We start from the raw sequence: 18,996 nt of genomic DNA on the forward strand, positions 1-18,996 counted from the left end.
ATTTATATAATAACCAATTTATATATATTAAGCATTACATAGAATCGATTCATATTAATTATCTCATAGAATCGAATCATATAATAGTTGATTCATATACATAATACAATGTATATTAATTAGTGAACTAAGTTGACACGGTCAGTGTAATATATTCAATATATCTATTTTATGTTTTAATGGTAAAACTTATTTAATAGTTAATATAATAATAATAATTTGAAATATGAACGTTACATTAGAATAAAACAATAATAATAAATAATAATCATAACAAATAATAAATATTAATAATCATATATTAAAGGAAAATCGTGAAGTCTCATAAATGAGACGATTTTCCAATATTATTAAATGTTAATTAATAAATGTTTTAATTATCATCTTTATTTAATCCCATGTCCAAAGAGGGGTTATGACACAGTACCTAATGAATTTCACTTATTTTGATGGTGTCGAGGGGCAGTCTGGAATGCATTCTTCTCTGGACCTCAAGGTCATCCTCGGCACTTGCCCAGTAATCCTCCAAGTGAAATCTGTGTATGAATTTGACTCCGGCAACCTTTCTAATTTGGTTGTAAGGATCATATTGGGCCCTGGATGTGTAAAATGGTAGGCGATAGAACGCCAATTCCCTTGCTGCACTTTCAGCGGCCTCCAAACCTGGGCATATCTCCATGAAATCCCCCAAGACAATTGGAAATTCAATAGATTGCTTCTTCTTCTTCTTCTTCTTCTGCAGCTGATCATAGGCAGTTAACTGCCTCATGAGCTTGAGCAATACAAGCTTGTATGATGGATATTTGGGCAATTTGTAAGACTGGAAGGAGAACCCTTGCATCCTGATGTAGGTGAATTTGGGGAATTGCAGGAACGCAGCGCCATACCTCTGGACCAAGGCACTTGCTTGTGGAGACAACCTCATGTGTAACTTATTTTGCATAAGTCATGTTAGGTACATGGTGAAGGTGTCATTCGCCAACCTGTAAGAGCTAACATTGGAGAGATGTAGCTGAGGATAACACTCATGCACTTTTAACTGAGCTGGTCCGCAACCCATGATTCCTCTTGCTGACAGCCCATCGAATCCTCCCCTTCGTGCAAGCATATAGAACAGGTAGGAGCTCATGAAAAAGGACTGAGACCTTTTCTCTTTTAGGTTCTTCAATTGTTCATGCAAGCAGTGACTGATCAATCTAGCCTAGTTGATCAGTGTATTTGAATTCATGATCTCGCCTATGTAGAAGAACATCCAGGGCTCGAAGTTCACCGAATGTGAGCATCCCATTACTCTGCTCAGCATCTTTATCAGGTCCACATACTCCTACTTGAACTCGAAGATTGTGAGAGTTTTGGGCATCTTGGAAGCGTGCACTCTAGGCTTCAACAACCACTGCTTGTTGATCAAATTAGCACACCTGGCGAGGCCTGCTTCATATACTGCCTGAGCTCTGCTGCTGGTCTTGTACGTCATGGAATAATGTGAAGGGATTCTGAAAGCTTCACCAATTGACTCTGGAGTCAATGTTGCCAGTAACTTGCCATTTGGCGTTGAGATTGTTTTCCGCTCTAGATTGTAATGTGCTGCACATTCCAAGACCAGATCTGGGCATTGAATAGCGGGAGGAAAGCCAGATGCTGCAACTATTCCACTTCTCACAATTCTGACAGCTGTCGGGGATGGATTATGCCCCGCTGTTCTGAACATTCGGATCTTGAATGTAGCCAAGTTGAACGTGCCAAGGTTAGTATCGTTGATTTCTTCCCATCTTGAATTCAATGGAGAATGAGGAAGAAAACCCCTCATCTCTGCTTTGATCAATGCTTGCCTGGAGATAGTAGCTGCCTTGCTTGGTTTTGCCATCTTGGAAGCACTTCGAAATGATGAAAATAGAGGCTAAGTATGAATATTCTTCACTTCTCCACTTCTTCTTTCTTGAATCTTGCACGTGAGAAATGAAATGCCTTTCCAAACTTATATAGAATTCTCAAGAGGCATTAATTAGTAATTGCATTCATGACGCGTCATACTTTCCTTTATTACTACGCCATGCAAAGGCAGTTTCCCATGCGAATGAGTTCAAATTTAGAATTTTCCTTAAATGCTCCAAGTCATGCGTCATGCTTGGAAGATTCTTTTGCCAACTCGCTGATTTTCATTCTTTCCAATTTCGGAGGGAGATTGAAGGATTTTCTCAGGATTTGTTGATTTCATTCTAACTTGTCATCTCCTACTTTCGAAGGAATTTTCATGCCTCTTCTCCACATCCCTATTTTTTCGGGATCTTCCAAAAATTTAGGAGTCAGGCTCATTGGATGGGGAATTTCATCCCGATTCCGAATCTATAAAATTTTCGACATTTGGTTGGGATTTGGTGTCTAAAAATAGCATATTCGAAAATTCGCCCGAGGGGAATTTTGCTCTTTTATTCCTCCTTGATTCCTTGGATTCCATGCCTAAGGCAAAATTTCAATTTTTTAGCTTGGGTGAAATTTTCACCATGCCAAGGATTCATGGATTTTCCTTCTCTCCTTGGGAATCCCATTTCAGCACCTGACTCCAGACTTGGGCACATTTTGGCTCTGTCCATGGATACATGGATTTTTCCATCTGTGAATGGCTTCCTCATTTTGGCGCCCCAGCCCAATCTTGGGTGCATTTTGGCCCTGTCCATGGATACATGGATTTTTCCACCAGTGAATGGCTTCCTCATTTTGGCGCCCCAGCCCAGCCTTGGGCGCATTTTGGCCTTGTCCATGGATTGATGGATTTTTCCACCTGTGAATGGCTTCCTCATTTTGGCGCGCCAGCCTAGTCTTGGGCGCATTTTGGCCTTGTCCATGGATTGATGGATTTTTCCACCTGTGAATGGCTTCCTCATTTTGGCGTCCCAACCTAGTCTTGGGCGCATTTTCACTCTGTCCATGGATACATGGATTTTTCCACTTGTAAATGACTTCCTCATTTCAGGCATGGATTTTTAGTACTGGACCTATTTCTGGCTTTCTCTGTCTGCTGTTTGACTTTCCGGAATTAGAATTGTCTGTGAACGCCTGATCCTTGTCGCCTTGGCTGACTGACCCTGCCAATAATGACTTTCCAAAAATAGAAACTTTTCAAGTGTTTGCGTTAGATTCCTAGACAGGGTGCAGAAATGACTTACTATAAATAAAAACTTACTAAAAATAGAAATTACTAAAAATAGTAAGTTTGATTTTTGGCAAAATGGCGACATTCCGAGACTCGGAAAAACCCTAAAAAATAGGGACTTTCTAAAAATAGAAAGCTGGTCCGTTTGGGCTCAAATTTTACTGGGAGGTCCCTTGAAGGGTCCTGATTCCAGTCGTATGCTCAGTTTTCCCGAAACCCTAACAGGAACCCCTAAAATATAGGACAAAAGGCAAAACCCTAGAAAAAGGACAAAACAAGCCCTAGACTTCATAGAATTTGCTTGACAGAGAAGCAGATTTACCCTAGCTGACCCCCAAACACCCGCAACGCAGAGAGATTTGAAGAGATTGCTACCAACACACACAAAAACCAAGGCCAAATGACCAAAAGGGCCTAAAAGCTAGGGGGTCCCTATCTGGGATGGGGTGATGTGTGATTAGGTCACAACAGGGCTGACTAAAAGTCATTGATGATTATCAGTGGCCAACAATTAAAGAAGAAGAGTGGCGACTTCTTAAAGAGGCAGCAATATTGAAGAGGTGTGTTTCTCTCAAAAATAAAGATGCAAGAGGTAAGAACATTACATTGGAAGGAGGAAGATTAGAAATCAACTGAGAATCATCTGTAGGCAATTAAATCAAATCAAATAATCAATTTAGAGCAAAAGTACAAAAATATCCTCAGCAACACATATAACTTTAGAAATTCATTCAAGGATCATTATACTAACATTCAAATATTTATTCAAGTGATTGATTGTCAATCCATGAAGAAATGTTATGCAACATTAGTCTAGCAAATACAAAGTCATTAGTTTTGAATTCTAGTTAGTACTTGCGAACTGGACGAGTTCTGGGCTAAAGTTTGGAGGGATGGGGTCTTTTTCTATCTTTGACAAACTAGGGATGGGATCCTTGGTATTGTTGAGTTAGGGACAGGGTCTTTTAGCAGAAGATTTGCAAAGTATTTATGGGGAATTCAATATATATATATATATATATATATAGTTGCAAACTTTGATAAAACTATAGTCATATTTTGAGTGAATATTAATGTTTTAAAGAAATATCCCAAAAGGGGACATTACAATTGGTATCGAAGCTTTGATCCTACTAGCCTGCAAGGAAAAAGATCTAAACTTCAGGATGATGAAAAATAACTTGGAATAGTGCCAATATTGTTGACAGTGATACTACTGCCTGCCACTCTATAGTTTGAACAGTTTATGATGAGGAATCCCATGCTATCCCAACATTTTCTATCCTAGCTACACAATACAGATGACATATCACAAACATAGGTCTAATTATGAGTCAATCCAAAATGCCACAAAAATTAATTCTATTCCAACTTGTCAATATGCATGTTAAGATGCTAGTGCAAATCTTCTAGCAATTATCCCACATAGGACCCTTATAGAAAATTTCCCAAGTCATATACTGATTTCCGCCTTGATTTCCACAGATGTCATCAATCATGAAGGTTCTCTGCCTGCTAGTATTTAAGGCAACTCTCATACAAGCTCTCTTGTCAACTATGTTCCCAACACATATCAAAATAATGTTAACTCCAACGAAGCTCTTTGTTCACATGCTTGGGACATCCTGTAATACACAAGGATCAAGATTGTATATAGGTTTTATTTAACAGCCTCCTTTGTCGAAATTTATAGATAACACTTTTGCATAGCAAAGCCATGCTTTCAATCATGATAATTGTTAGTTATTCAACGTAACAATATCGTGTTTCATTGCTACCTTTGTCAACCTAGATAATGGCATAGAAACAAGAGTAGTTTGACATACACATCCACATCCCCTGTAGTAACTCGTCACAAGATTATATTATCAACCGAGACATTGTCACACAAATAAGTCATAGTGGCTAGGCTTGGATCCAACCCAGTTGCAATTATTCAAAGATACAACCTAGGTTTACAAAATAACCCCTATGGCCAAAATATTTGCTCACTAAGAGCTCAATTATAATAGAGTATTCAAAGTGCATTATTCCATTTGATACTAACAAATCCTTAAAGACTGCCCACAAAATATAATCAAACTTTCATCTTATCTATTCCAAAAATCTCTAGGGTTATAAAAGATGTTTTTTCAAAGGCATGTAGCCATATGAAAATTTCTAATAGGGAAAGCAAAGACTTCTTTTTGCACAATGAGAAGACACAAAACACTAGTAGACCAAGCATTGAGCTCTCTTGATCCCTTCAACCCAACAACCTTTGAACTCAATCCTACTACAAGTAATAGCGAAGGGAACGATACAACAAACTAGCCAAGGATGGATGAACAATTCCCCAAAATCTTGAGAAGCTTGTAATGTCCCCATTTTCGTGAGCATCGGAGTTCGAGGGATTAGCCTATTTTTTTGACTCTTGTAGGCTAACATGTTTGGATAGAGTCTCAGTGGCAGTTCCACTTCTTTAGTTCAGTCTTGGGATCAATTCCAGGGCCTTAGCAGTTAATGTGTGGGCTTAGTTGAGGGACTTCCTGTTTATAGTAAGTCAATCTGGCAGTTGTGATATTTTTAGTCAGGGCATCTGGACACATGGGGGTTATTCAGTGTTGACCCCAGCTTCTGATGGCACGTCAAAAGACAATATTGAGGGAGATATTAATATTTTAGTGGTTAAGTTATTTAATTAACATATGGATTTTATAAAGTCATAAAGTGACTTTATTAAAATTATAAGCCACTTAAATATTATAAAGTGACTTTATAGCAAATTAAAAGGTCACTTTAAATATTAAAAGTGATTTTAAATCACTTAAATGAAAAAGTGTGTTCAAGATGAATTTGAACTATTGAAAAGTGATTTAATGTTTGCATTTGGGCGTACCTTTTTGAGAACTGGCCATTTGGAGGTTATAAGGGAATTGAAGGCAATTCAAACTCATATTATTGATTATTTGACATTGTTTCTATTTTGCTTTGTTGGATTCCTTGACAAGGGTTTCAAAGGTTTGGCCATTGGAGAATGAAAATTCTTCATGGATCTGTGATTGTGAGGCTGTGGAAGATCAACTGAATTATTGCAATTGTGAAGGCTTCATTCAGGAGTCTTATTGTGCTTCAACAAAGATTCTTTATTTCAGATATTGCAGATTTTTCAATAAGGAAAGGGCAAATCATGTTAGACGCCCCTTTTTGCAGCTATATTTCATTTCAATAAGCAGCCGTACAGTTTCCAGTTTCTGGCTGTACAATTCAGGCTTGTCACGTGGGGTCCAGGAAAGGGATGTTTTGATTGGGAGGCTGAAACGCCTTTCTAATTTGCAATCTAGCTGCACCATTCCCAACGCCCAGCATAATCAGGTGGATTCATCTCATTTTTGACCTGGAGAAATTGTATTCTGGACTTGTACTTCAATTTTGGTCAATTTCTTAGTTTTGGCTGGCAAACTCTAGAATTCTTTATTTAAAATAAGCTAAGGACCTGTGGGTATGTTTTATGTATTAGTTTCATTTGCAGCAGTTACTTGATGCATAATATAGATTCAATTGCTCCATATTTGGTATCTATTGAGTTATATGAGCAATTCTTGCTTGGTGCACTTGTTATTTTTATTTAAAAATTGTTCAAAAACCCTTGAAAATCCAAAAAACAAATCAGCAATAGTATTTCAGGAGAGTTAGAACCAGCAGGGTTCTTACAAAGCCCATCTTAAATCAGTAAGAAAATGCATATGTCCTACTCTCTTCTAGACCCATTGCTTACAGCCATCAAGGCCAAGAGAGTTACAAATAATTAACTCCAAAATTTGGTAGGATTCTCTACATTTGGTGGCCCAACAAAAATTGCCATGCAAAAAATGAAAACAATGTAATATAAAACCATCTAAATTGCAAACTATTGGCAATATCCAATGCATCAATAGGACTGGCTAGGTTCTAATAAATATACCCTTGAGGCTCCCTTAAGTCTCTTGCATGGATCCTCGCAACTTATGGATGTTGGGGATTGGGATGGATCAGGATTAAGTCCTACAAAGCAAATATTAGTTTTTTGAACTGTAGAATTTAGAAACCTTCACTCGCAATAAGAACACATGCAACATAAATTCCTAAAGTCATGGTCTCAAAAACACGAAGAAAAGACACAAGGATGCTGACATCACAAGTGACAAGCTCAAACATGACCTGCTACATTGACAACCCAAGAACAACCTTTTAAATTATAATTCATGCTATAATTTTCTTCTGATCATAACACTCCATAGTCCACATCTTTTCAAAATCTTTTAATCAACAAACCCCTCTGTAGCCTGTATCAAATGCAGACTTCATTAGAGTCAACTTGATAAATGATCAGAATCTTTTTACCTATATGATCAAGACAATCTTTCTTTTTTTTTTAACCAAAATCTAATACCATACATATGGAAGAAAATCATTTTGGAAACACTATGATTGGTCTACTTACAAAATGCAAGAATAACAAAAAATGGACAAAGGATTTTTTTTTTTCAGAAAAGGAAATTGCATTTAAGGCCATAGATGTGTGTCCTGCTTCTAATCCTCATCTTAATATGTGGAAATCTTGCCTTTGCTTTGACTCAAAGAGATATCCTTGATATTGTGCAAACATTTGATCAACCAAATTGGTCCTTTGCAAATGCAAGTGATGCCAAAAGAGAAATCAATTTTCAGATTGATGACTTTTTGTCCTTCCTCTCTAAGGATGAGTGAAAACTTATGGATCTTGCCAGTTTCTAACTATTGGTTTCATTATTAAGAGATTGGGAAATACAAGTACATGAGCCTGAAGAATACTGGAAAATAAATTGTCCTCACACATAACATGATGGTGTCAACCTTATGATATTAAAGACTATAGTGACCATGTGGCAAATACTTTAACAACTCTTCAAGGAAGTTGTGGTAGTACAAAATTGGCCATAACTAAGATATTGAAAGAAACATCACTAGTGCAGATCTCCAAATCATAAATTATATCAGAATAACGTATCATAAGCAAATTACAACGGGGATCTAAGGATTACAAATCTCTAAGGGCTGGTTTGGGACCTTCATATTGGCAAAAGATTCAATTGATAAGATTAAAACGGACATTGCTTGAGGACAAGCCATCTTGGGAAGGGCGGACTGTCAAGAAATCAGTGCCTTTGCAATACAAATTGCAACTTTTATAAATAAGCCGAGGCTATGAAATTAATAGCAGTTCAAAGACACCAACCTTATAAATAAGTCTTTGCAAAGAAATTAATAGCGATTCAATGGAGGGTGATCAAGATTAAAATGAGATAATTCTTAGCAAGTGGCTGGTTGAGATTCATCAATGATTATTAGTGGCCCACGATTAAAGAAGAAAAGTGGCAATTCCTTAAAAAGGCAACAATATTGAAGAGGTGTCTCTCTCTCAAAAATAAAGATATAAGAGGGAAGAACATTACTGTGGAAGGGGGAAGATCAGAAATCAATTGAGGATCATCTATAGGCAATTAAAACAAATCAGATCATCAATTCAGAGCAGAAGTACAGAAATATACTCAGCAACACACGTAACTTCAAAAATTCGTTCAAGGATCATTAATAATAACATTCAAATATTTATTCAAGGGATTGATTGTCAACCCATCAAGCAATATTATGCAGCATTAGTCTAGCAAATACCAATTCATCAGTTTTCAATTCTAGTTAGTACTTGCGAATCAGAAGCGGTCCGGGCCCACAAGGTGGGCTAAGCTTTGGAGGGACAGGGTCTTTTCCTACCTTTGACAACTAGGGATGGGGTCCTTGGTTTTGTCACTGTTGAGTTAGGGACAGGGTCTTTTAGCTTAGCAGATTCGCAAGGTATTTATAGGGAACTCATGATTTTATCCACTTTGGGTATTGTTCTATGACTATTATCATATTTCCTTTTGGGATATTCTTTAATATATTTGCAGGCTTTGATAATCATAAAACTAATGTCATATTTTGAGTGAGTATTATTGTTTCAAAGAATATCTTGAAAGGGGACATTACATGCGACTCTACTATTTTTTGCATATTGTAAATCAACTTATAATTATTTATGTACAATTTCCTTTTAAAGTAATGAAAATTTCCTCTATTAAATAATATTCACATATATTTGCAAACTTTGATAAAACTATTGTCATGTATTGAGTAAATATTATTGTTTCAAAGAATATCTTGAAAGGGGACATTACATGCAACTCTACTATTTTTTGCATATTGTAAATTGTTAAATCAACTTATAATTATTTATGTACCAATTATGTGTCTATATTGCATTTAAAGTAATGAATATCTCCTCTAATAACTTTGAAAATTGTGCTAAATATATGTACTATGTAATTATTATGAATGTCCCATCCAGCTGTATCCATTTCGGGGGTCTTAAAAATGGCATTGTCCATATCCAATACCCTATCCATATTTGTATCCATATCCATGTCCATGCTTTTTATATTTCTGATTGACAAGAAAATTTTATCATTATTATACAAATTATGTTGGATGAGCAAGTTTAACTATGAGTGATATAGATGAGTCTGTTTAGGAGAATGATGATAATAGAAGGAAATGATTCATCTTGGAATTTGAGTGTTTATTAGTGTTGAACATCATCGAGGTTCTCAAGCAGTCTACACATTATCTATTTGAAGCAACTAGTTTACACTCACCATTTTTTCTCCAACAAATAAGATTATTGCCCTTCTGTAACTGTGGCTCTTATGACTAATTTCTTATGGAGAAAAATAACTAATGGTTATTAAATTTTGTAATTCTATTCCACCTTGTATGTGATTCATACGTAGGGGAAATGTTCTTTTGGGTGGATGTTTTAATTTCTACCCTCTTGTGCAGGATAGGTTGCCAATTATAGATTTGATATTCCACTCTTCCCTCTGATATATAAATTTAAATCCATATGAGAAGGAAACATGATTAATAGAAGAGCAACCACATTTCAGTAGTTTTTAGAAGTTAATTACTTGCCAGATAGAAAATTGTTGCTAGCACATTGTAATGTCCCTATTTAGTACCTTGGAAAGAATACAAATAGTTGGTGAACTAAGACCAGACAAATTACCTTCTTACTTAATACCTCTAAAAATTCCCTATAAAATACCCTGCAGAAAACATTCAGATTATTATATTCATTTGGCATATTGAATTTGGATTCTTATAGTTGTTTTCATTATAAATATTTTTTGTTGCAGATTAATGTTTTGGAAATGGAGTAATGATTGGGTTGCCCAGCCAACCCATGCTAAGCCCCCCGGGTCTTACTAACATGGTGTGGGTCTTATCCTCCTAATCATACTCTGTTTGGGAATGGAGTCATGATTGGGTTGCCCAGCCTACCCATGCTAAGCCCACCAGGTCTTACTAACATAGTGTGGGTCTTATCCTCCTGGTCATACTCTGTTTGGGAATGGAGTTATGATCGGGTTGCCCAGCCAACCTATGCTAAGCCCACCGGGTCTTACTAACATAGTGTGGGTTTTATCCTCCTGATCATACTCTGTACCCTTATCAGTTCATTATAGCTGATCAGATATTAATTAATTAATACATTATTTATATTGTCATTCATTGATTATCTATTCTGATGTTCATAATATTATTCAACACCATTGTTTGTTTAACAGATTGTATTAAATATATGCCCATAGTATTGTCATCTTACTGTGTCTTCGTCAGATCCAGTTTACATTATCATTATATGTAATTTTACGATTATTATATCAGGGAAATAGAATATGAATTCGTTAGATTTATATACTGTGTTATAATGTGTTTCATTTCACTAAGATCACATATATCGAATCATTGATATTAGATGGGCTGTGAATTTTATGTAGGTTTATTAGCAGATTTCCAGACAAGTGAAAGCAGTTTGTATTTATCTCATATTATAATTCTGTATATATATATTCAAACTGCATTTGGACTTTTAATGAATGTAACAGCATTTAAATTTATTATCTAACATACGAACTAGACATACACAATGCTAAGTTTCTAAGGAGACTTACCTGGATCGGCTCTCCTCTTCTTTTCCTCATTGCCTTTCCTTGGTGAAAGGCACGAACAATGGGAGAGTCGTGATTTTTTCTTGAGTCACGTCCTCCCATCTTAATATATAAGGGATTCACTTTAATTAATCTTTTCATTTGGTTTAATCCACACTCAGCCCAAATGAATATTTAATTATTAACATTTTCTTTAATTATTCACACATTCTTTAATTATTAGTTTAATTAATTCAATGAATCTTTAATTATTAAATAAATGGATGATGAATCAGTACCAAATAAGTGTATTAATTATATTTAATTTTTATTTGTATTCTTTTGTATCTTAATTTTATTATTATTTATTATTAAATTATTTTTCAATTAATTACATAATAAATGATAATTTATTATTATGATGAAGAATCACAAAATCTATTATTAATTACATCACCAGGATGTGGGGTTATGACAACCCTCTCACTTTAGAGGAAAATCGTGAAGTCTCATAAATGAGACGATTTTCTAATATTATTAGATGTTATTTAATAAATGTTTTAATTATCGTATTTATTTAATCACAATAATCCAATGTCCAAAGAGGGGTTATGACACACATACTATATGCTGATAGGATTATTCATTGTGAGATCCTTGGTTTACTTTAATCTCATGAATAGGAATTAAACAACCTAAATTGATATTTTCCTTTGCTATTGAATGGCAGATTAATGTTGGAGAAGCTGTTGGATCTGGTTTGATGAGTGTTGTGTGCAGTCATTCAAAATGGCCACAACCATACATGTAGGACGAGTTCTTTTATACAAACAATGTACAAATAATGCTAGCTAATATTATCTTTGTCCTCTTTCAAATGTTTTCTATGATAATTTTTGGAAATGTTAATATCTCTTGAAGTCTTTATAAATTTTGAATTGGATAGACTGGGTGAATACTGGATTGCACCTGCTTGCATTATAAGTGATATGTTCAGCTCTCCTCAAATCTATTAATGCATACTAACAAATATTTTGATGCGGTATACTTTAGAGGATCGATTCCAATATATTCTGGAGAGATTGCAGAAGACTTTGCACATTATCTTGCTGAAAGTGAACAGGTTTTATTTTATAACTTTTGGCATATTTGTAGTCATTGATAATATTATAATAGATAGCAATTAATTACAAGCCATAGTCACTTTGTTCTACCATAGGTGTATTGTTGGAAAGTTTGAGTCACTGGGTGTCAGGTTTTGATCCTTTTTCTCTCTAGACCATTTATATTTAATATTATATATTTCTCCACTAGTAAGCTCTTCATTTGGCTTTAATTTAATTGAACTAGTCACCATGGCTGTTCTCATTAATTATTTTCAATTTATTGGAGGGTTTCACCTAGTAATCATTTTTAAATTGGGAATTATGTGAGGAATCTTTTGAATAATTTCAACTTATAAAGATGACACTAAATTGGAGATTTGACTGGAATAGGATACCTGAGGAAAAAAACTGACTCCCTTTGATCCATATTCAATATAGTTATAGTAATTTCTAATTCATAAAAATGGATACTACCTAGTCTGACTAAATTCAATTACTCATGCAAATTTCAAGTGCTTTTCTTATGCACATACATTCAGATGGTTTCTCAGCTGTACAACTTGGCAGTGGAAATGGCAAATTGATTATGAAAACATACATGAGAGAACCAACACAACAGTAAAATAAATACACATAAATTACCCTGGAGATATCCACATAGGGTGAAAACTCAAACAAGTGGGACTATGATTCATTCTACTATCACCAAAATTCAAGGTATAGGATCAGAAAGGTATTGTGGATGATATCAGACTTTGTAGCAGCATTTCTCATTTGCTCAACACTCAATCACTTATGCTCTTTGCAAATCATTGTTTCCTACAATTCACAACTATTGAACTGATCCAGTCAATGATAGGAAGCCAAATTAATGACAGCCTTGTCCTTGCATCCAAAACCCAGATTTAATACATATATCCTGATATATGGTGAAGACACAAAGTAATTTAGGTATAAAAGCAGTAAAGGAACCATGAACAACAACACATATTTTGACTTACAGATACTTCTATCATTCATTTGATCTAAGTCTAAAAAATCTGAATCGAGTTTTTCTCTACCCATCTCTTTGTGCTTTCAATTTATTTTATAACGATAATTAGAAAACCAATGAAATGATTGGTTTTCCTTGATCTTTAACCTGAATTCTGCACACCTTTACATTCTCTTGCCCATGTTGTGAATGCTTCCAAAAATAAGGAGGAAAATATATATTTTTGTGTCTTGTAGATGCTGATTCCTCTGCGTCCAGGATGCTCCTGCATTGGACACCTTGGGTAATTGAAAACATGAACTCTTGCTCACTAAGGGCTAAAATCTTTTAAGGTATAGCAATAATGATCAACATGAGTAGAATTCAACCATGTTGAGTCTTTTATAGAATGGCTTCTCCACTTGACTGCATACTCCTTATGGTCCTTTTTCCTAGCCCTTAAAGCCAATGTAGAATATCTTTCTAAAAAATTGTAGCAACTCATGAGTAATCAGCACTTGGCAGGTTTGATAATCTGATCTGAATGAGATTGTTGATTGTTTCGGATACTTTGACATGGATTCTAAGGTACCAAAAAATCAGCAAATACTTATGATGTAGTCCTGATCTGGCATGAAATAAGAAAGATGACATTTTTCTCTACTTTTATGAATTTTCAGTATTTTTATTTCCTCAATTTCCCCACTTAATTCCCGATTAATTGAAAAACATTTATCCTTTGGTTTTGCTGAGTCAATGCTGAGAAAGGTTTATACAACTATGCTTCTAGCTGCTCAACTTTAAAACCTTCTTCTATTTCCTTCTCCTCTTCAGTCATTAGCTGTTTCCAATCAGCAATCTAGAAATCTGAGAAATCTGAATTTTCTTCATCCTCCCTATCCTGCATGCCCTGAAATGAATACAGGTCTGCCACATTAAATATGGGCAAGACTTTCATAGCTTCAGTCAACTCTATTGCTTACACATTACTTTATTGATTCATGTTTTAATGGCACTGTTTTATGTTACTTTCCAAATCTATATTTTTTGAGAATGAAATGGTGGTTTTAATAGCTTATCTTGGCTATACCCTTTCTAACAATTTCACTGTGTATACTTGTGTCTTGTGTGGAAGTTGGTTATTCTCCACAGCTTTCCTTGTGACAACTTAAATGGTATTTTATCTGCAGAAGTGTCAAAATATGGAATGCAGCTTGTTTAGCAGTTGTAATTTTTTGCATGACTTTGATAAATTTTACAGATGAAGACTGCTATTGGGATTGGGGTTACTTTCACTAGAAAAGCCAGTGTAAAGTCTGCTCATGGCTTTTTGGTTCAGGTAAGCTTCTTGAAGAAACTATATGCAATTCAAAATGCAGGTATTAATAGCTTATTTTCTTCTTTCTCCTTGAATTCAAGAAATATACCTAGTGTTCATGGCTATATTGGTTGTTTGTCACATTCTTGAAATGTTTGGGTACAAATGATAAATACATTTTGATTGACAATATTAATCTGATTTACATTGCTCCTTTAGGCATGCTAAACAATTTTCTTTTGTGCATTTGGGTGCTCAAACGTTATCTTGGTATCCATAGTTACTCAACAATCTTCACTTTGTTTCTCTAAAACTTTAAAATTATATGTAGAAATAAGTGATTCTTTTGTTTCTTTTAAGTTTTTCTTGTTCTCTTCCCTTTCCTAACATGTTGGATAAGTTTCTATTCAGTTGTGATTTCTCTTTGTTTATGCTTTTGTGCACCTAAATTTTGCAAATTATATCTTCCTGAAATATCCAAGAACATATACATTTTGATTTGTTTGTATAATTGGAATTTTGTGTCACTTTATGTTTGGTAGTTCATTTTCTCTCATATGAGGCATTGCAGGTCCTACCATTTTGCTCAGAGGAAACGATAGTGAAATTGGAGGAGAACATTCGAAAAATGCCTTCTTTGTCAGATGCCACAGCAGATAGGAGTGCTTACAATATCACAGAGGATATTCTCATGGACATTGGCATTGGTGACACATATAACTTGGTAAGAACAATGTGCTATTGGTTGCTTTTGTCAAAATCTCAGATCTTCATTTTTAATCAGCCAAGCTACATTAATATATTATTTATTTTAGTTAAAAAACTACTATTTCATTACATTAAACATCTGTTTCACCTTTAAATTGTAGGAGATTTAGTAAATATGAGAATTGTGAGAAAAATATTTTGTGAAGTGAAATCGGATCAAACTAGCTTAAGATTTTCAAATGAATTCTTTGTGCAATTAGGGAGTCAGAATGAAAGAGTGGACATTGATTAGATACATTGTTTTCCTAAAGACATGAATACTTTTATATTTTTTGTGTTTACAAGATCTAATGTAGTTAATTGTAAATGATAATTATACAAAGATTCATAAGTGAAGAGTTGCAAATGAAAGGATAGGAAAGCTGATTTTTTTTGTATAACCTTCGTAACATTTGGATCAATATAACATCAGTTTTATACAAGCAATTTCTTTTTGTCTAATACTTTGTTGCCTTGAGTCTTCTGTTTGTCACTACATTCCCCTTTCCAATTATTTTCATTTTATAGTCATGGTTTTTAAAAAAAAAAAATGTCTAAGTGCTGAGTCATTGGTAAATCTAGTAAGTTTTGAAACTTGTGCTGGCTTTTTAAGAGGTTGTCACAACCTTTTCAACTTTGGACAAGGTTTTCACTGTAATGTCCCCACTTTAGCAGTTGACCAAGCGTATGTGTGTTAGCCTAGCGCTACATGGTCCCGAGGGCTAACGAAGGGTTTGAAGGGATCCTGGAGTGTTTTGGCCTAGTCATTTCCAGTTTAGGCCAAAACGGAGTTGATTTACTTAGTTTCAGGCATACTTACTATTTTAGTAAGTCAACAGGACACAACGGATGCTAGTTTTGGTGATTGGATTCAATACTCCTTGGCGAGAGCTTTCCGACGAGTTATCATTCGTGCTATTCGGAGTCCGATTGCTAGTATATTTTAATGCCTGAAGTGTTATTAAAGTAACATTTAATTTAATTGTAAAATATTAAAGTGTTACTTTAATATTTATTTTATGGGGATGTGTGCAAATCAAAGGGGCATCCAAGGGAGACATAAGTGAATATTTTAATATGTTTTATATTGCACATGTTTTATCCCACATTGCTTAAGTGAGTTGGGTCGACCCTTGGAGAAAGAATAAAAGGAAGCTTTTGTGGTTTCATTCAGCATGTTGAATTTGAGAAGAAATTGATGTGTGAATTGTAGATCCTTTCTTGGCATTAGAGGACGTCTATCCTCTCGTGTGACATTCTAGACGTCATTCCCTTGGGGTTTGGCCTTTGGAATCCATTGCTTTCAGCGTCATTAACAGGCATTCTGGGTGCATTTCCAGCTACAGGCAGCAACACTATTTGGGTGTATTTCCAGCTACGGGCCGCAACACTATTCATGTGGGCACTATTCACTATTCACGCGACACTATTCACGTGGCACTATTCACTCGGCACTATTCACGTGACACTATTCACGCAGTACTATTCATGTCATTGTAGCAGCAAGATTGGAAAACATTTGATGGAGCATTATTGCTGGAGTATTTAGTGAGTTGAAAAAATCTGCTATGTATCTGATTAATTCTGAAAATAATATCATATCAACAGTAGTTCAATCTCCAATTGCATATTATTGTAGTTTCATTCTTGTTCATATTCTGTGATTTCAATTCCATATAAAACAAACCAGCACTTCAATTCCGGAGCCATAAAGGAATTTAAAACATTAAACGGAGAAATAAGGAGTTGGATGCAAACTGTTTGATAAAATTCCTAGCAGTAGTTGGTATGGTTTTTGGGCATTCCGGGGTGTCCATTACAGTGGTATCAGAGCTTGTTTTTCCTGCCATCCTGTGAGGGTTTCATGCGTCCAGCACATCAGTATTACTTGAGGAGAAACAGGTCAAACACAAACCTACAAAATTCACCAGAGATTGAAGAGGAGGGTAACCCTTTTTCAGCACCAGCCATGGGTAACAGAGATGGGGAAAGGGGAGAACCTAGCACTAGGGAGATGCTCAGTGATCTTGCTAAGGGTCAGAGGAAGCTCCAGGCTACGTTGCAGCAGATGGCTATAGCATTTACACAACATTTGACGAGAGCAGATCAAGGCAATAATGCCAACCGAGGTAATAATGGCAACCAAGGTAATAATACCAATCAGGGTAATAATGCTAATCGGGGAGGTGGACAGGGTAATGGAGGTAATGGAGATGCATCGGTTAACAGGGGAACCAGGACATATGCTAGAGCAGGTTCTTCTACTACGAGACCACTCATGCCACAGTTTCCTCCGAGACAGAATGACCAGAATAATGTCGGTCCTACACAGCAAGAGATTCAAAATATGATTATGGATGATTGGAGGGACTCTAGCCCTGAGCTACAGGTTGAGATGACATTCAGGGAATATATGGATGTTAGACTCAAGAATATGCCCATGAGAGGAAACTGACAACAGAATTATGAGATGAGGAAGAAGTTCGGAAAGTTGTCTATGCCCTACTATGATGGTACAGGGATGGCTTCAGCACGGACATGGGTCCAAAAATTAGATACTTATTTTCAGCTTAATCCCATGCTTGAGGAGGATGCGATTAAGTATGTTGCATTGCACTTGGATGGGAGTGCACACGAGTGGTGGCACCATGGTATGGTCACATTGGGCCATAATCAGATAGACACATACGCAAAGTTCACTGAGAGGTTGATTGACAGGTTTGATATGAAGGATCCAGAACTCCATTTCAAGGAGTTAGCTCAGTTGAGACAGTGGGGTCCTATCGATAGTTACATCTCAGATTTCCAGAGACTATCAGTGTTGGTTACAGACATTTCGGAGAGGAGGTTGATTGTACTGTTTGTGGATGGATTGTTAGAGCCTCTTTGTGGTTGGGTGAAGGGACATGATCCCCTCACATTGCAGGATGCCATTCGGAAGGCGAGAGATCTTGCACCTTCCGCTTCTAGGAGTAAGTTCACTCCTAAGGATCCACACTTCAAGAAGGATAAGGATAATAAACCTCTACATAGGGATTCTCAGCCTCAGAAAAAGGAATCAAAGAGGTTAGACAATGAGACACTGAAAGAGTTGAGGCGGAAAAAACTATGTTTTCAGTGTAGGGAACCGTGGGATTTATCTCACAAGTGTCCTCTGAAGGCTAAGGCCAACCAGATGGAGTACTTCTCTGCTGAGGAGTCACAGTCAGAGGATGCGGAGCAGCAGTCAGAGTCTGATGGTGAGAGCAGTGCCACTGAGGAGGGTTCAGGGAATGAGAAGTCCCTAGCTAGATTGACAGGTGCTCAAAAGGCAATTACTTTTAAGGTGCGTGGTACCATACAGGGATAGAAGGTGGTTGCTTTGCTGGACACTAGGGCCACACATAATTTCATAGATTCACAGTTAGTGGCTAGGAGAGGGTGGCAAACTGAAGAACATTCAGGATTCAGAGTCATGGTAGCTAGTGGTCACAAGTTACTATGCACACAGAAGATTACAAATCTTCACATCAGATTGGGAGATGGTTATGAGCTCCAGGATGAGTTCTATGTTGTGGACATGGGTGATTATGACGTTATCTTAGGGATGACTTGGATGGCATCGTTGAGAGAATTTACTCTCAACATGGAGAGGGTAGAGATGAGGTTCCAGCATGAGGGCAGGACCGTGATAC

General features: G+C 36.1%; 1 protein-coding gene across 6 annotated transcripts in view; it reads left to right on the forward strand.

The window, feature by feature from the left end:
• The window catches only part of LOC131048267 (uncharacterized), a 160,539-nt gene that overhangs the window by 74,226 nt on the left and 67,317 nt on the right, over nt 1–18,996 (forward strand). For all 6 annotated transcript variants that reach the window (XR_009371953.1, XM_059218177.1, XM_059218176.1 and 3 more), the window contains 4 exons: nt 11,909–11,985; nt 12,232–12,301; nt 14,519–14,596; nt 15,147–15,299. Coding sequence is in view for 5 of the 6 variants with exons in the window: in XM_059218177.1 (XP_059074160.1) it covers nt 11,909–11,985; nt 12,232–12,301; nt 14,519–14,596; nt 15,147–15,299 (378 nt within the window). In the remaining variant the exon portion in view is untranslated. The remainder of the gene's footprint in view (nt 1–11,908; nt 11,986–12,231; nt 12,302–14,518; nt 14,597–15,146; nt 15,300–18,996) is intronic.

The sequence above is a fragment of the Cryptomeria japonica genome, chromosome 3, assembly GCF_030272615.1.
Source record: "Cryptomeria japonica chromosome 3, Sugi_1.0, whole genome shotgun sequence".
Lineage (NCBI taxonomy): Eukaryota > Viridiplantae > Streptophyta > Pinopsida > Cupressales > Cupressaceae > Cryptomeria > Cryptomeria japonica.